Source organism: Callospermophilus lateralis, chromosome 11, assembly GCF_048772815.1.
Source record: "Callospermophilus lateralis isolate mCalLat2 chromosome 11, mCalLat2.hap1, whole genome shotgun sequence".
NCBI lineage: Eukaryota > Metazoa > Chordata > Mammalia > Rodentia > Sciuridae > Callospermophilus > Callospermophilus lateralis.
Window position 1 is genome coordinate 26,391,410 of NC_135315.1, and position 14,047 is coordinate 26,405,456.

Genomic DNA, 14,047 nt, shown 5'->3' on the forward strand with positions numbered 1-14,047 from the left:
TTTTTTCTGGTGTGATACTAGGGACTGAACCAGGGACACTCAACCACTGAGTTATAGTCCGAGTTCTTTCTATTTTGAGATAGGATCCCATTAAGTTGCCTTGGCTGGTCTCAAACTTGTGATTCTCTTGTCTCATCCCAAGTTGTTAGGATTACAGGCATGTACCACTTCAGTGAGCTCAGTTTTTACATTCTTTTGAAAAATGACAATCATTCCTGAGTAGTAACAACTGCCTTTTACAGATTGTGGGAGCATCCTGGAAGATTCACAGTGACTCAAAAGATACCTTTTCTGATCACTTTCTGTTACTAATCCAAGTATTATAGTCTCTCCTAGTAAACAGAGAAAATGATATTTACCCTCAAGGGAAGACTTGTTCTGAATGAAAAATATATAGATTTAAGAAACAATGGTAGGAAAACAACAAAGTACTTCTTTTTTTTTTTTTAATATTTTTTTTGGTTGTAGATGGACACAATATATTTATTTATTTTTATGTGGTGCTGAGGATCAAACCTAGTGCCTCACATGTGAAAGGCAGGCTCTCTACCACTGAGCCCCAGCCCCAGCCCACAGAGTACTTCTTATACAAACCGAATCATCTCTGTCCATCGAACAGCTTCTTGAAGCTCCATTAATCTCTCCTTATACTGGTTTCTTTCCATGAGAACACGGGCCATTTCTACTCTAGTAAACCGCTTCCTCTGAGCTGTGGGTATATCACTCTATAATGACAAGAAAACAACAGATCACTTCAGGAGCTTATATGTTTTTGGGATTAATCTCAGATTTAAGTAAAATCTTCAAGTTTTTAAACATTCCTTAATTTCTCATCTAATAGATGAGAAATAAAACAATGAAAATTTAAATAGTTACTTATGACTAAAAAGAGGTAGGTGATTTAATTTCTAGATATAAATACTGATATTTAAACATATTATAAAGAAATTACAAAAATTAGTGCAGATTTGAAACTAAAACCCAAAACTGTTTTCGATACAGATTTAATATGCTCTCATCAGTTTTACTTAGAAATGTTGTTCTATTTGTGAATTTTGTGTTCTATAACAATCATCATTCAGAAAATAGCTACAAGCTAGTTCCAAAACCAACAATACATATGTACAGCCAAAGATCAATATAAATGATAAACTTATTGCCTAGTTAACAGTGTACCCAAATATAAGAATAACTAAAATACGAGTAGAGATACAACAAAATAGAGACTACTGCATTAACTAGACTCATTCTTAGAACAAAGATGTGAATATGGAGGATGTGTAGGGTTAGGTTCCAAAAAGGGCATGACCAAGTTAACTTCCATCTGCTGCTGCTTTTTCAATGCTCTTGTGGGGGAAAAGGTAGGTTTAATTGTAGATATTTTGTTTTGCTTAAATGAGTATGAATATTTGGATCAAAGCTTGAGACATTAAGAGAAAAGCTGAGCTTAACCCTCAGCAGTCATCCTCCTTTGATCTCCTGTCACAGAACCTGGCCCCAGCTTTAAATAAAAGTTAATGACAAATAACAAAGGACTTGAATTTTGCAATATAGCAAGTAATCCCATTATTAGGTAAATAACCTGGAAAAATTCCTATACGCTGAGACTTGCACTAAAATGTTCTTGACAGCAGCATTACTTATGGTAGTAAAACACCAAGACTAACCTAAATATTCATTAACAGGAAGACAGATAAATTGTAGAATATTTATGTAATAGGATATTATGAACAACAACACTATTCTACAATACAGGTTAAATCTCAAAAATATGCTATTGAGTAAAAGAAGCAAGTCTTTAAGACTAAATACAGGGGCTGGGGTGTGGCTCAGTGGTAGAGTGCTCGCCTAGCACACGTGAAGCCCTGAGTTCAAACCTCAGCACCACATAAAAATAAAATAAAGATATCCTGTCCACCTATAACTAAAAAATAAATATATTTAAAAATAACTTAAAAAAAAGACTAAATACATATGAAACACAAAAATAATGAAAACCATACTTTGAAAAGGGACATACATACACATACACACATGGTATGATACAATTATTGTTTTTTAAAGTTGAATAAATGATAAATACAGGATCAAGGTTTCCTTTGGAGTAGAGGAGCCCAGAGTAGTTCAATGTTTGGTAGTGGCCTAGTTCTTAAACTGGGTGGTAGGTTCATAAAGTTAACTTATTCATAACTTACATGTTACATGTTTTCTGTCTGTATTAATTAATATATTAAAACACAAAAGAGGGGGGTAAGATGGTAGAATGAGATGGAAATTATTACCCCTATGTATGGGTAGAATTGCATGAATGGTGTGACTCTACATCATGTACAACCAGAGAAATGAAAAGTTGTGCTCCACTTGTATAAAAAATAAAATTAAGTAAATAAATATACAAACACAGAAGAAACTAAAAGGGGAATCAAATGATAATTCTCTTCAGGACTCCAATATATCTCAAGTCTGATCTTTAGTGTGAAGCACCTGTTATAAGAATGATAATAAAGCTACTAAAAGAATTACCAGCATGACAACACTGGCATGAAATTCATACTTTATTCTTTTGTACTGATGTATACAGACAGCAATATGGGGTAAATTTTAGTACTTGAAGCTCATAATTTATTCTTTTGTATTCATGTATATAGATAGCAATATGGGCTAAATGCTTAGTACTTAAAATTCTAGATTTCATCTTTTTATGTTAAACACTATTAAATAATTTTATTGTTTTCATATTTCTCTAAAACTTTTATTTTTGCAGTGCCAGAAACTGAACCCATGCCCACCTAGACCAGGCTTTCATATTTCTAAGTTAAAATATGAAACAAAATAAATAATAAACAACAAAACCCAAAATGTTCCAGCTGGTCTTTGAACTTGAATAGGCAAACCACAGATCAGAGCACAGAGACAGAAAAAACATGAAAACACAGCATGTAGCTAGAAAGCTTAGCACTTGAACACTCTGGGGAAGCATGAGCTATCCTTTTCATTACCCATAAACATGTCTTCTAATTATTTAAAAGATTTACAATGCTATATATCCAAATCTTAATTAGCAAGATTTTCCAAAAATATCAAAACATGGTAAGATAAAAATCCCAAAATTATAAACCTACATCATCATCATCTTTTGCTTTCTGCCTTGCATCTTCAGCTTCTGCACGAGCTCTAGTGGAAAAATAAACAAAACATGTTATTTAAACTGAGTTCATCTTTTCAAAATACTGAAAGTGTAGGTGAAGAATTTTAACTACCACTAAAGTATTATTTTTCTTGTTCCAAAAGAGCATTTTGTTACCTTCAATTCAGAAAGATATTATCATAGCATTCCTTAAAAAATAAAACCAAAAATAAAAAACTGGGTAAAGAAAAAAATGAATTTTAATTTCCTTATTAGCACAGATACTTGAATAGTTTTAATACTTTTCACATCAAAACACAAACAAAAATGATAATATCTGGATGACAAGCTGGTAAATGGAAGGCCTGCTCACTGCAGAGATAAGGGCTGGGAGCATTTCATACTCTTCAGGGAGCTCTTGGCCCTTCCTGACTTGAGAGAGTTAAAGGTCTCGAGCTCACCTTTTGTGGCATCCTGGCAAAGACAGTTTGGTTTAGAGCAGTACAGCCAAAACTTACTTTCTGAGCTCCTCTTCCAATTCTTTGTTCTTTTCTTCTAGCTTCAGTTTGGCTTGTTTCACAGCCTCTAATTCCCCTTGCAGCACGTCTTTCTCACAGGTGAGTTCATCCACTTTTGCTATCAGATCATTCTTTACTACATTCAAAGCATTTCTAAGAAACACATATTTCAAGTGCAAGATTACATGAATACTCTTTTGTCTTTCAGATTATTCCTTTGTACCCCAAAGTAACTGTACAATCATAAAGCTAAATAACTGAAGACTTTTGGACATTCTGCCTGATGCTGTTTGTAAACAAAAGCAAAAGAATAAAAAACATTCAAGTGTTTACTATTCTTCCCACTTATTTAAAGGAAGAATGGATAAAACAAGACAGACCAATAAAAAAATCAGAATTAACCAAGATTACTCCCAGTGTGGTGGCACATGCCTGTAATCTCAGTGATTTGGGAGGTTGAGGCAGAAGGATTGCATGTTTAAAGCCAGCCTCAACAACTTAGTGGGGCCCTCAGCAACTTAATGAGACTCTGTCTCAAAACAGAAAAAAAGTGGGGATGTAGTTCAGTGGTTAAGTGCTCCTGGGTTCAACTGTAAGTACCAAAAAAAGAAAGCAGATTAATGTTAAGGCAACTACTATTATTAGTAAATTCTTCTTTTTTCTTTTTTAATACTTTTCACATCAAGACACAAACAAAAATGATAATATCTGGATGACAAGCTGGTAAATGGAAGGCCTGCTCACTGCAGAGATAAGGGCTGGGGGCATTTCACACTCACACTGGGTATTGAACCCAGGACACTTACCACTGAGCACATCCTCTATGCATTTTTTTTTTTTTTTTTTTTTTTTTTTTTTTGAGATGGGAGTCTTGCTAAATTGCTGAAGCTGGCCTTGAACTCGAAATTCTCCTGCCTCAGCCATCCGAATCACTGGATTACAAGTGTGTGCCACTACACCTAGCTTCTATTGTTTGTGAGTTCTGAAGAGAGATTGCCCAATCAATAAAGTTGAATAACTCGGTGAAGTTAAAACACTCTGAATTAGAGAGAAATTTAAGAAAAAAGTTCAAGAGGTAGTTTTTTTTTTAGGTATAGTGGACATAGGACCTTCTGATAGTTGTATTTTGGGTGACTATCTATACATGTTCCACAGTGATCTGACATAGCAAATTGATGAGGGGACCCAGTCTACTTTTTATCCACATGACAAATGATTCGCTCCATTAAATCAAATTTCACATTGCTTGAGGGTCTAAGACTCCATAAATTGTACTAGAGAATATTCAACCTTGGTGGAAAGTTCCATAAAAATGGGCTGGGCATGTATCAAATCATTTGTGCAGAAATAGAGATAAGAACATACACAAATCTTAGAGAAGAGAGCAAAAAATAAATTCAAAAAACAAAAACAAGTACTGGACACATCAAGAAGATTAAGAGAAAGGCATGGATACTTATAAAGTGGAAAGAAAACAAAAATTTATGTTCTGCAAAGGTCCTATTACATATTTTCACAGAGGGAGAAAAGACAGAATTAGTGCTGTGTTAAACTGATGAAGTGTCACTGACTTGGACAAAAAGAAAATTTATTCTCTTATTCCTTGTTAAAATTTCATACTTACTTGGTTTCCAACAGTTGTGTATTTTCTAGTATAAGATTCTCAACTTCACGACCCATTCCTATCAAAAGACAAATGATAAAAGACCTTGAAAATAATTGTGTAACAAATTATATATAAGCTATAGTCATAAATTTTATCTATCCTCTAAGAAATCTTATTGTGCATCTAGTTTCATTTGATATATATGCTTGTATAAATTTAAAAATTATAAATAATTATCACAAAATAAAGCTAAACATCTTGTTGTCCAATTTTTCTGTTCTTGTTTTTTTTGAGACAGGGCCTTGCTATGGTGTCTAAGACAGTTTAAAATTCCTGGACTCAAGCAATCTTCCTGTGTTAATCTCTCAATTAGCTGGAGTTACAGGTTTATGCTAATGCACTCAACTCTTGCTGGTCTTCTTTAAATCTGTTAGTCTATATTTTATTTCTCATAGATAATATTTCAAAAACATCAAAATCTTTTGCCAAATATTCTAACAAGTAGCATTATTTAGAGAGAAAAAAGAATGGCATTAATGTAGATCAGAAATTGTTTCTAAATCACAGCTGATATTAGGCTTCTGCCTAAAAATTTGGTTTTATTAATACAGAATAGACAGAAACAAGGTCAAAAAGAGACAGAACCCCAAGGCAGATGAAACCTTACCAAAGAAATTATGGTCTTAAAGCCCATGCATTCCATGTAAAGCAAAAACAAAGAACAAGAAATGTTTTATGTAAGAAACAGCATGAAAACAGATTATTAATCTATAAAGTTCTATGCATGACATGAAAAACATCTGGAATCAGTGTTATGATTTAATGCACAATGATGTGTAAACAACAAAAAATAAAGATGATTTCCTTCATTCATAAGGATGCTTTCTGTACACTTAAAAAAAATGCTTTACCAATTCTCTCTCACAATAAAATTCAATATAATTAGATTGAAAAACCCACAATTTGGGTTTGGATGTAACTCAGTGGCAGAGTGCTTGCCTAGCATGTGTGAAGTCTTGGGTTCAATCCCCAACACAGATTTTAAAAAAGAAGAAGAAGAAGAAGCCCTAAGTCAATAATACAAGGTTTCCTATAAAATACCACCTATGAAATAATAATACAATTGTTATTTTATAGAAATATACTTAATATTTTAATTGGTACTATAAAACAGGCATGTAGAACATTTAATGCCATATCCAAAGCAGACTTTAAGGAGAATAAAGCTACTTAATTTGCTTCTCATAAGAAAATGAAGAAATAAAATAACATATTAAAGAATATTACAAAACAAGAACACCCAAATCCCAAATCCATCACTTTACTCATCCCAACAAACAAAACAAACCTAGGCATGCTAAAAATCCCATGGACTTATATTTTGTCTTTACCAGAAGTAGCAACGTATTTAACCTGGCAGCCATATATTTTTTATAAACTGAAAAAAAAAAAAAAAAAAAGGAAAACTAAAAAACTTTCTAAATCCCAGTCCCAAAATAACTTCTGCCAAATTGTTTGCTTTAAACACAAATGTTAACCTTTCGATAAAGACACAGAGACAGAAGAAACTGAGTTTGAACTAGCTGAAAAAGTTCATATAATAAATATGTTTACTTGTTTACTATATATCACAAACAATATATAAGCATAAAAGCTGAAAATATATGCAGGGCAAAAAAAAAAAACAAGTTGAGCAGAAAAAAAATGATGAGAAAGCATTAAATGAGAACAGCAGGCAAGAACACCTAGCTTATAAAGCAGTAATATGAAATAATTTAAAAGTATACACACCAGAATATTCCCCTGGGTAAGCAGCCCAAGAGTAAAATGAATGAGAATCTCAATTAGATTATTTTCTGAAAGCAAGAAGTAAACTCATTTATTTTAAAATGAGAGAGAAGTAACAAGAAATTGAACAATATAGGGAAAATATTAAAGACAAAGTATAAATAAATATTATAAATAGAAAAAAAAAGAAATATATGCCCATGAGAACCTTTTCCTAAAATCTAGCTTCTAAAGTTTAAACTTAAACATTGAAGAGTTGAAGAGATTTTTAAAATCTAGTGCACAGAGCTGGGAATGTGGCTCAGTGGTAGAATGCTTGCCTAGCATGTATGAGGCCCTGGGATCAATCCCTGGCACTAAGGAGAAAAAAAAAATTCAATGCATAAATTTAAAATATGTTAAGGAGGAATATTCAAATTTTTTCACTTCAAAATATATCAATAAAAACTAACTCATTATAATTATAGGAAAAATACTACTTGAAGAGGTCTCATCTCTATTCAAGACTTAAACTAAGTATAAACTTAAGTCTAACATATTTGAAACTGACTACTAAAAACAAGGGGGTGGGGAACTCTTGACAGTTTTTAAATTACAGAAGTCTCATTTGAATATTAGCACTGATGCTCAAGTTAGGTCCACAGATAGGCTTCAGAGTTATCTAGTAAACCCTTGAGAAAGTATGCCCCATTATATCTTATTGTACACACTTTTCCAAAGGTACATTGCTCTCTTAAAAAATTCTCCCGTAAGGGATTTTTAATCCCCAAAAGTGAAGAAGCAGATTTAGAGATGAAACAAAACCATTAGAACTATTCACAATATTGTTCATTTAGTTGCTGTGCTTATGTGCTAAAAATGCAGTAACGCAGTTGTTCTGTCCACACTGAACATATTTAGGAGAAAACAAACAAGACTGGGGACTGGCTGCAAGAGAAGAGATGGTGAGGCTGTTCATTCACCACGACAGTACATACTGGTGCAAGAATAGGAGACAAGCAACAAAGTTAAGCTTGAGGCATGTCAAATACAGAGTCCTGTAAATCATCACAGGAACAATAGGTAGGCAGTTTGGAAATCACAGTCTGTGACACTAGGAAAAAAGATGGGATGGAGATAAAAACTTACATTAGTCACAAAAATTAAGAAACAATGACAGCAAATATAATTTCCCAAAGAAAGAAGCAGGCCTAGGACAGGAAAGCTGATATCTGAAAGTTGAGCAGAGAAAGCATATCCTGGTAAGATAACCAAAAAGGAAAAGCCAGAGGCAGAAAAGAAAGAAGACAAGTCTGATATTACAGAAACCCAACAAGGATAGTTTTATAGACAACTACTTTTGAGAAATCATGTGAAATAACTGAGAAGGAATCACAACCAAGAAGGCTATTGAAGGCAAGGTTGGTGAGAATGCAGACAGCAATAGAATGAGGAGCAAGTAAAACTGCGAAGTCCTGCTGGTTAAAGACCACAAGAAGTTTTGAAGTTTTTCTCACTATCATAGATACAGTGCTTTGCACATAGCACATATTGTAGCATAACAAGTGTAACTAGAAATGAGAAGAAAATGAGTGATAGCTGACAGACAATGAGTTTCAGGGTCAAAAGAGGGAAATATTCTTATTTTTAAATAGAAAAGACCTAAATATGTTTAAATGATAATGGGAAGAAGTTAATAGTGATAGAGAAGTTGAAAATATGTAAGATAATTAAGAAAAATCTCAAGAGTTGACTTATGAACAAGTTCTAGGGATGTAGTCATGAGTGACAAAGTGGAGAAAAGGACAACTGTATAACGATTAAAGAACTAAGTCCTGGGAGAAAACCGTTTTATAATAATATAGGAACTTAAAAAATGAAAATAAAGAGGGCTGGGGTTGTGGCTCAGTGGTAAAGTGCTTGTCTAGCACGTGTGAGACATTGGGTTTGATCCCTAACACAATAAATAAATAGATAGATAAATGGTGTTGTGTCCATCTACAACTAATTTTTTAAAAATGAAATGGACAGTGGATTCAACAACCCAAGGTTAATTAAAGGCCTTGGAGAACAATTTTATTAGCTAAACTATTTCCCATTTAGTGAGTATTACTTAAGCTGTTATCACTGAATTGCACACACAAGAGAAGCCAAGGAACAAACATATTCCTTAGAAATTTCATTTACCATTTTGGACACAGGCACTGAACTTAATATATTAAAATATTCTAATGTGAAATATCCTAATATCTGCAAATGCAAAAGATAGCAGTTTACATTTTCTTTCTTATCTTCATCATGGAAAGGAAACCAAAAGAATCAAGATTTTGTTTTTAATCAATTTATTATGCTTAATTTTATGACTTTCACCAAATACTTGACATAATTAAAAGACCACAAGTGTTTCAAAGTACTGTATTGTTTTATTTTTTATAGGGACAGCTAGGGATGTAATCAGTGTAGAGTACTTGCTGAGTATGCACAGGGTCTTATGTCAATTCCCATCACTACAGTTACTGAATTAATTAAAATTGATTCTTAAAAAAATTTTATAGTTGTAGATGAACAACATGCCTTTATTTGTTTAGGTTTTTTTTTTTTTTTTTTTTTTTTTTTTTTTTATGTGGTGCTCAGGATCAAACCCAGTGCCTCATACATGTTAGGCAAGTGCTCTGCCACTGAGCTATAATCCCAGCCCAAAGTTAATTCTTGCAGAGAAAGAAAGTTTGGTGCCACCAGTCTCTTTTATTACTCACTATTGAGTTATGAGGCAACAGAGTATACAAATTATTTCCAAAAATTTTTCATGCTGATTAATAATAAAGAGAAGCAATATGAAGGATTTGGAGAGGGGAAGTATATTGATTCTGTGGTGTTTACAAACAGTGTGGTAGTTACACAACACTAAGCACCTGTCAAATCTCAAAAAGTTGAACACAAAAAACAGTGAATTTTATTGTACTAGTAAATATAAATATAAATTTTAAAATCTTTTAGTTCTTCAACCTAACATTCTTGGCATTCATACCTCAAATTTGCCAGGGAGTAATTTATCAATCAAATCTTGTTTGTTTTCCTTGTGATACTAGGATTGAGCCCAGGGGCATTAAACCACTGAGCTACATCCCCAGTCCTTTATTTATTTATTTAGGTGCTGGGGATTTAACCCAGGGGTGCTTTACCACTGAGCCACATCTCTAGCCCTTTTAATGTTTTATTTTGAGACAGGGTCTCACTAAATTACTGAAGCTGGCTTTGAACTCTCTATCCTCCAGCCTCAGCCTCCTGATTCACTGGGATCACAGGCATGTGCCACCATTCCTGGCTCAATCAAATCTTTTTTTTTCTTCTTTAGTTGTACATAACACAATACCTTTATTTCTTTATTTACTTTATGTGGTGCTGAGGATCGAACCCAGTGCCTTACACATATAAGCTCTACCACTGAGCCACAACCCCAGGCCCTCAATCAAATCTTAAAAGGAATTTTTAAAGTACAATTGAAAACTAAGGTATAAATTTAAATGTAAAGATGGCATATTCTCTAAAAATTAATCTTTCCAACCTTCCTTGAGAAATAAAATTCATACAATTTTTCTTCCAATGTTTTACTTAGACTTTCAATGATGAGAGTATGTTGATATTGAACTAGGAATAGTTAAATTTATATACTTTCTACTAGATGATTGTTTAGATAGAACTTGAGGGTTTTTATTGAATACTTCACTATGTCAATGATGTAACCAGCAACAAATAAATTAAACAATAATTAATGCAAACAATATCACTTCATACTATATTCACAAGAATTGACAAATAACACCTTTTGAAAACAATATAATCTATAGATTACACTAACATACACAATATTTTTTGTAGCCCTATATCTATTTCAAGGTCACAGATTTTTAATTCTATGTAGTTTTCAATTTCTAAAAAGTCTTAGAGGATAAAAAAGGTACAACAATGCTAATTTACATGAGTCAGAATCATGTAATTATTATTCAAAGGAACTTTCAGAGATCACCTAGAATAGGAATTGGTAAACTCTTCCTATAAAGCAGCAGATGGCAAGTATTTTAGGCTTGTGGGCTACATAATCTTTGCTGCAAAATATTTAATCCTGTTGGGCAAAAGCAATTATCAAGAATAAGTAACAAATGGCAGGAAGGACTGTGTTCCAATCAAACTTCACTGACACATAAAGGTCAGATGGATTTGACTCATAAACCACAGTTTGCTGGAACCCTTTTCATTTATACATAAAGAAACTAAGGGCCAGAAAAGTGAAAAGGCCAAGTATGTTTGTTTGGTATTTTTTCCTTGTTTTTTCTTTTTCTTTACTTTTTGTACTAGGGATCGAACCCAGGTGCTTAACCATTGGCCCACGTCCCTAGGCCAGTTCAGAAATGAAAATACTTTCATTTATATCTTTTATGATCTCAAAGAATATTTTTTATTTGAGGCAGGTCTTACTCAGTTGCTTAGGGCCTTGCTAAGTTGCTAAGGCAGGCTTTGAATTTGCAATCCTCCTGCCTCAGCCTCCTGAACCCACTGGGATTATAGGTATACACCACTGCACTCAGTCCAAATGTGTTATTCTTTTCAAACTACATGTTCAACACAAATATTTTTGTGGGGGAGGAGAGGATAACTGAGGATTAAATCCAGGGCATCCGAACTACATGCCCCATTCAACACAAACTCTAAAATTATTACATTTTCCATAGGTAAAACACTATTAAGTTCAAAAAAATCAAGTGTAATGATTGCATATTTTATTAAGGTCAGCAGTGAGATTTATTTAAGTCAGAAAACTGTCCAAACATACATTTATGCACACATACATATCACTGTTATGACTGTGTTCCTCATATGTTAATATTTGTTCTCAGAATACAGGAAGAATTCAATAAATTGTTATATGAATTCAAAACAAATTTAAATGAATTCAATTATAAGCAGATCCATAAGAAAATGCTTTCATTTATATCTTTTATGATCTCAAAGAATATATCAGTCATTTCCTAAAAGAGCAATAATTCTGTACCAACAAGCACTTGGGAAAATTTTCAATCAAATCATTAAATAAATGTATTTTTAAAGCATGATACTTCTTCAGATGAGCTGCCATACCTAGTAAATCTGCTCCTTCATCCACATCTCCAATTAGGCCTGAGCCAGCTGAGGACAGTTCTTCAAAGAGAGATTCTGTATTTCGATCAAAAGCTTTGTTCTCTATGCCTTTGGTGGGAGTGCTATGCAACAAAAACAACAAAACCAAATCAACTAATTACAAAAACTTTGGTAGTATATTTTTAATACAATGAGCAAAGCAACATAGGAATACCTTACCTATAATTATATTTCATGGTAAATGTAACTTATAAAAGACTTCTCAAAGGTTTCCTAAGAAATTCCCACAAAACTATTCAGAGATAATTGGTAAAGAAAACTATAGCATGTTTTGTTGTGAGATCCCAGGACATCAGCAAAATGAAAGCTATGCTGCTCTGTATCAGGTACTGGTTGGTCTAAGTGTCCCATACAGATTATCTATTTCAGGCTCATAATTACTCCACAAAGCAAGTGTTGCTATCACACCAATTTTAGAATATAAAGACTAAAAAGATTAAGGAATTTGCCAAGGTCACTGAGTAAATGAGTGGAAAAACAAAAAAAAAATTCAAATTCAGGTAGTCTGGTTTTAGAATTCATGATGTTATCTACCATGTTTTATGTTGTCTGGTATAAATTAGCATGGCATTTAAATTTTTCTTTTAAGGACAATATGACAGTATTAAAATTGACCCAAGAACACTATGCCCAAAAAGAGTCTTACAAAAGTCCTGTCACAAGCAATTATGTATGAAAAACATGATCAGAGTAAGTCAGGTGCAATGGTACACACTTATAATCCCAGTCATGGGAGAAAGGAGGATCACAAGTTCAAAGTCAGCCTTGGCAACTGAGTAAGACCCTAACTCAAAATAAAAAATAAAAGGGGCTGGGGAGAGGCTGAGGTTGTAGCTCAGTGGTGGAGTGCTTGCCTAGTCCTGGGTTCGATTCTCAGCACCACATAAAAACAAATAAATAAAGGTCCATCAATAACTAATAAAAATTTAAAACAGGGGTCGGGGGAGGCTGGAAAGTAGTTTAGAGGTAAAGCCCCCATGGGTTCAATCCCCAGTATCAAAAACAAAGTCAGAGTACTATTTTTATAGTTGCAAAAAGTTGAAACAACCTGTGATTATTAATAGGGTACCAATGAAATAAGTTATGGATATACATATAAAGTCAAAATATTCAACCCTATGATTAAAAACATTAAAATAGAACTTGTAAAATAAGAAAAACCATTATACAAAGATTTTTTTTAAAAAAAAACAAACTAAGCTGCAAAATAGTATATACATTATAAGCCATTTTTTTGTAGGAGTATGGAGGGGAATGGGAAAGTTTGTTTTTACCTCAATGCTACACTGACAGAAACACTCAGTACAGGATTTCCATTTAATCATGGTGAACTAAACACAGTCATTTGCACCCAATAATTCAGAAACCTGACTAAGATGACAGTTAAGAAAGTAGAAAGGTATATACCACCCAAAATGAGAAAGGAAACGGGGGAGTGTGTGTAAAAAAAGGATTAGAGAAGATGAAACGTGAATAAGTTTCTGTAAGATAGAAAACAGATGAGCAAACAGTATAAACTGATGTAACAAACTATAGAAAGCTGAAACCTAAGCTGTCAGGGGGTTTAAAGAGGAGGACAATGTGTTGCCAGAACTCATGAAAGATGTAGGATACCAGCAACTACAGAGATGAGCATCCAATGGAGAATGTCAAACAGAAGGACAGGATGTAAGACTGCACAAGAAACAATACCAGACTGACCTGTAATCCACCAGAACAAAGGAACCACCCTTCTCAGCACAGTTTGGGCAGTGCTTGGGGTCAAACCCAGGGCTCATGCATACTGGGTAAGCAATCAACCCCAACCCTTGGAAGTCAAGTTTAAATGTTATA

The 14,047-nt window shown here is 33.4% G+C and overlaps 1 protein-coding gene across 4 annotated transcripts in view; it reads right to left on the minus strand.

Moving 5' to 3' along the window:
* Spag9 (sperm associated antigen 9) overlaps positions 1 to 14,047 on the minus strand; it is a 130,443-nt gene that overhangs the window by 39,638 nt on the left and 76,758 nt on the right. For all 4 annotated transcript variants that reach the window (XM_076871020.1, XM_076871019.1, XM_076871018.1 and 1 more), the window contains 5 exons: positions 12,155 to 12,276; positions 5,270 to 5,327; positions 3,646 to 3,798; positions 3,123 to 3,174; positions 595 to 725 (listed from right to left, as the gene is read on the minus strand). In XM_076871020.1, the coding sequence (XP_076727135.1) occupies positions 595 to 725; positions 3,123 to 3,174; positions 3,646 to 3,798; positions 5,270 to 5,327; positions 12,155 to 12,276 (516 nt within the window). The remainder of the gene's footprint in view (positions 1 to 594; positions 726 to 3,122; positions 3,175 to 3,645; positions 3,799 to 5,269; positions 5,328 to 12,154; positions 12,277 to 14,047) is intronic.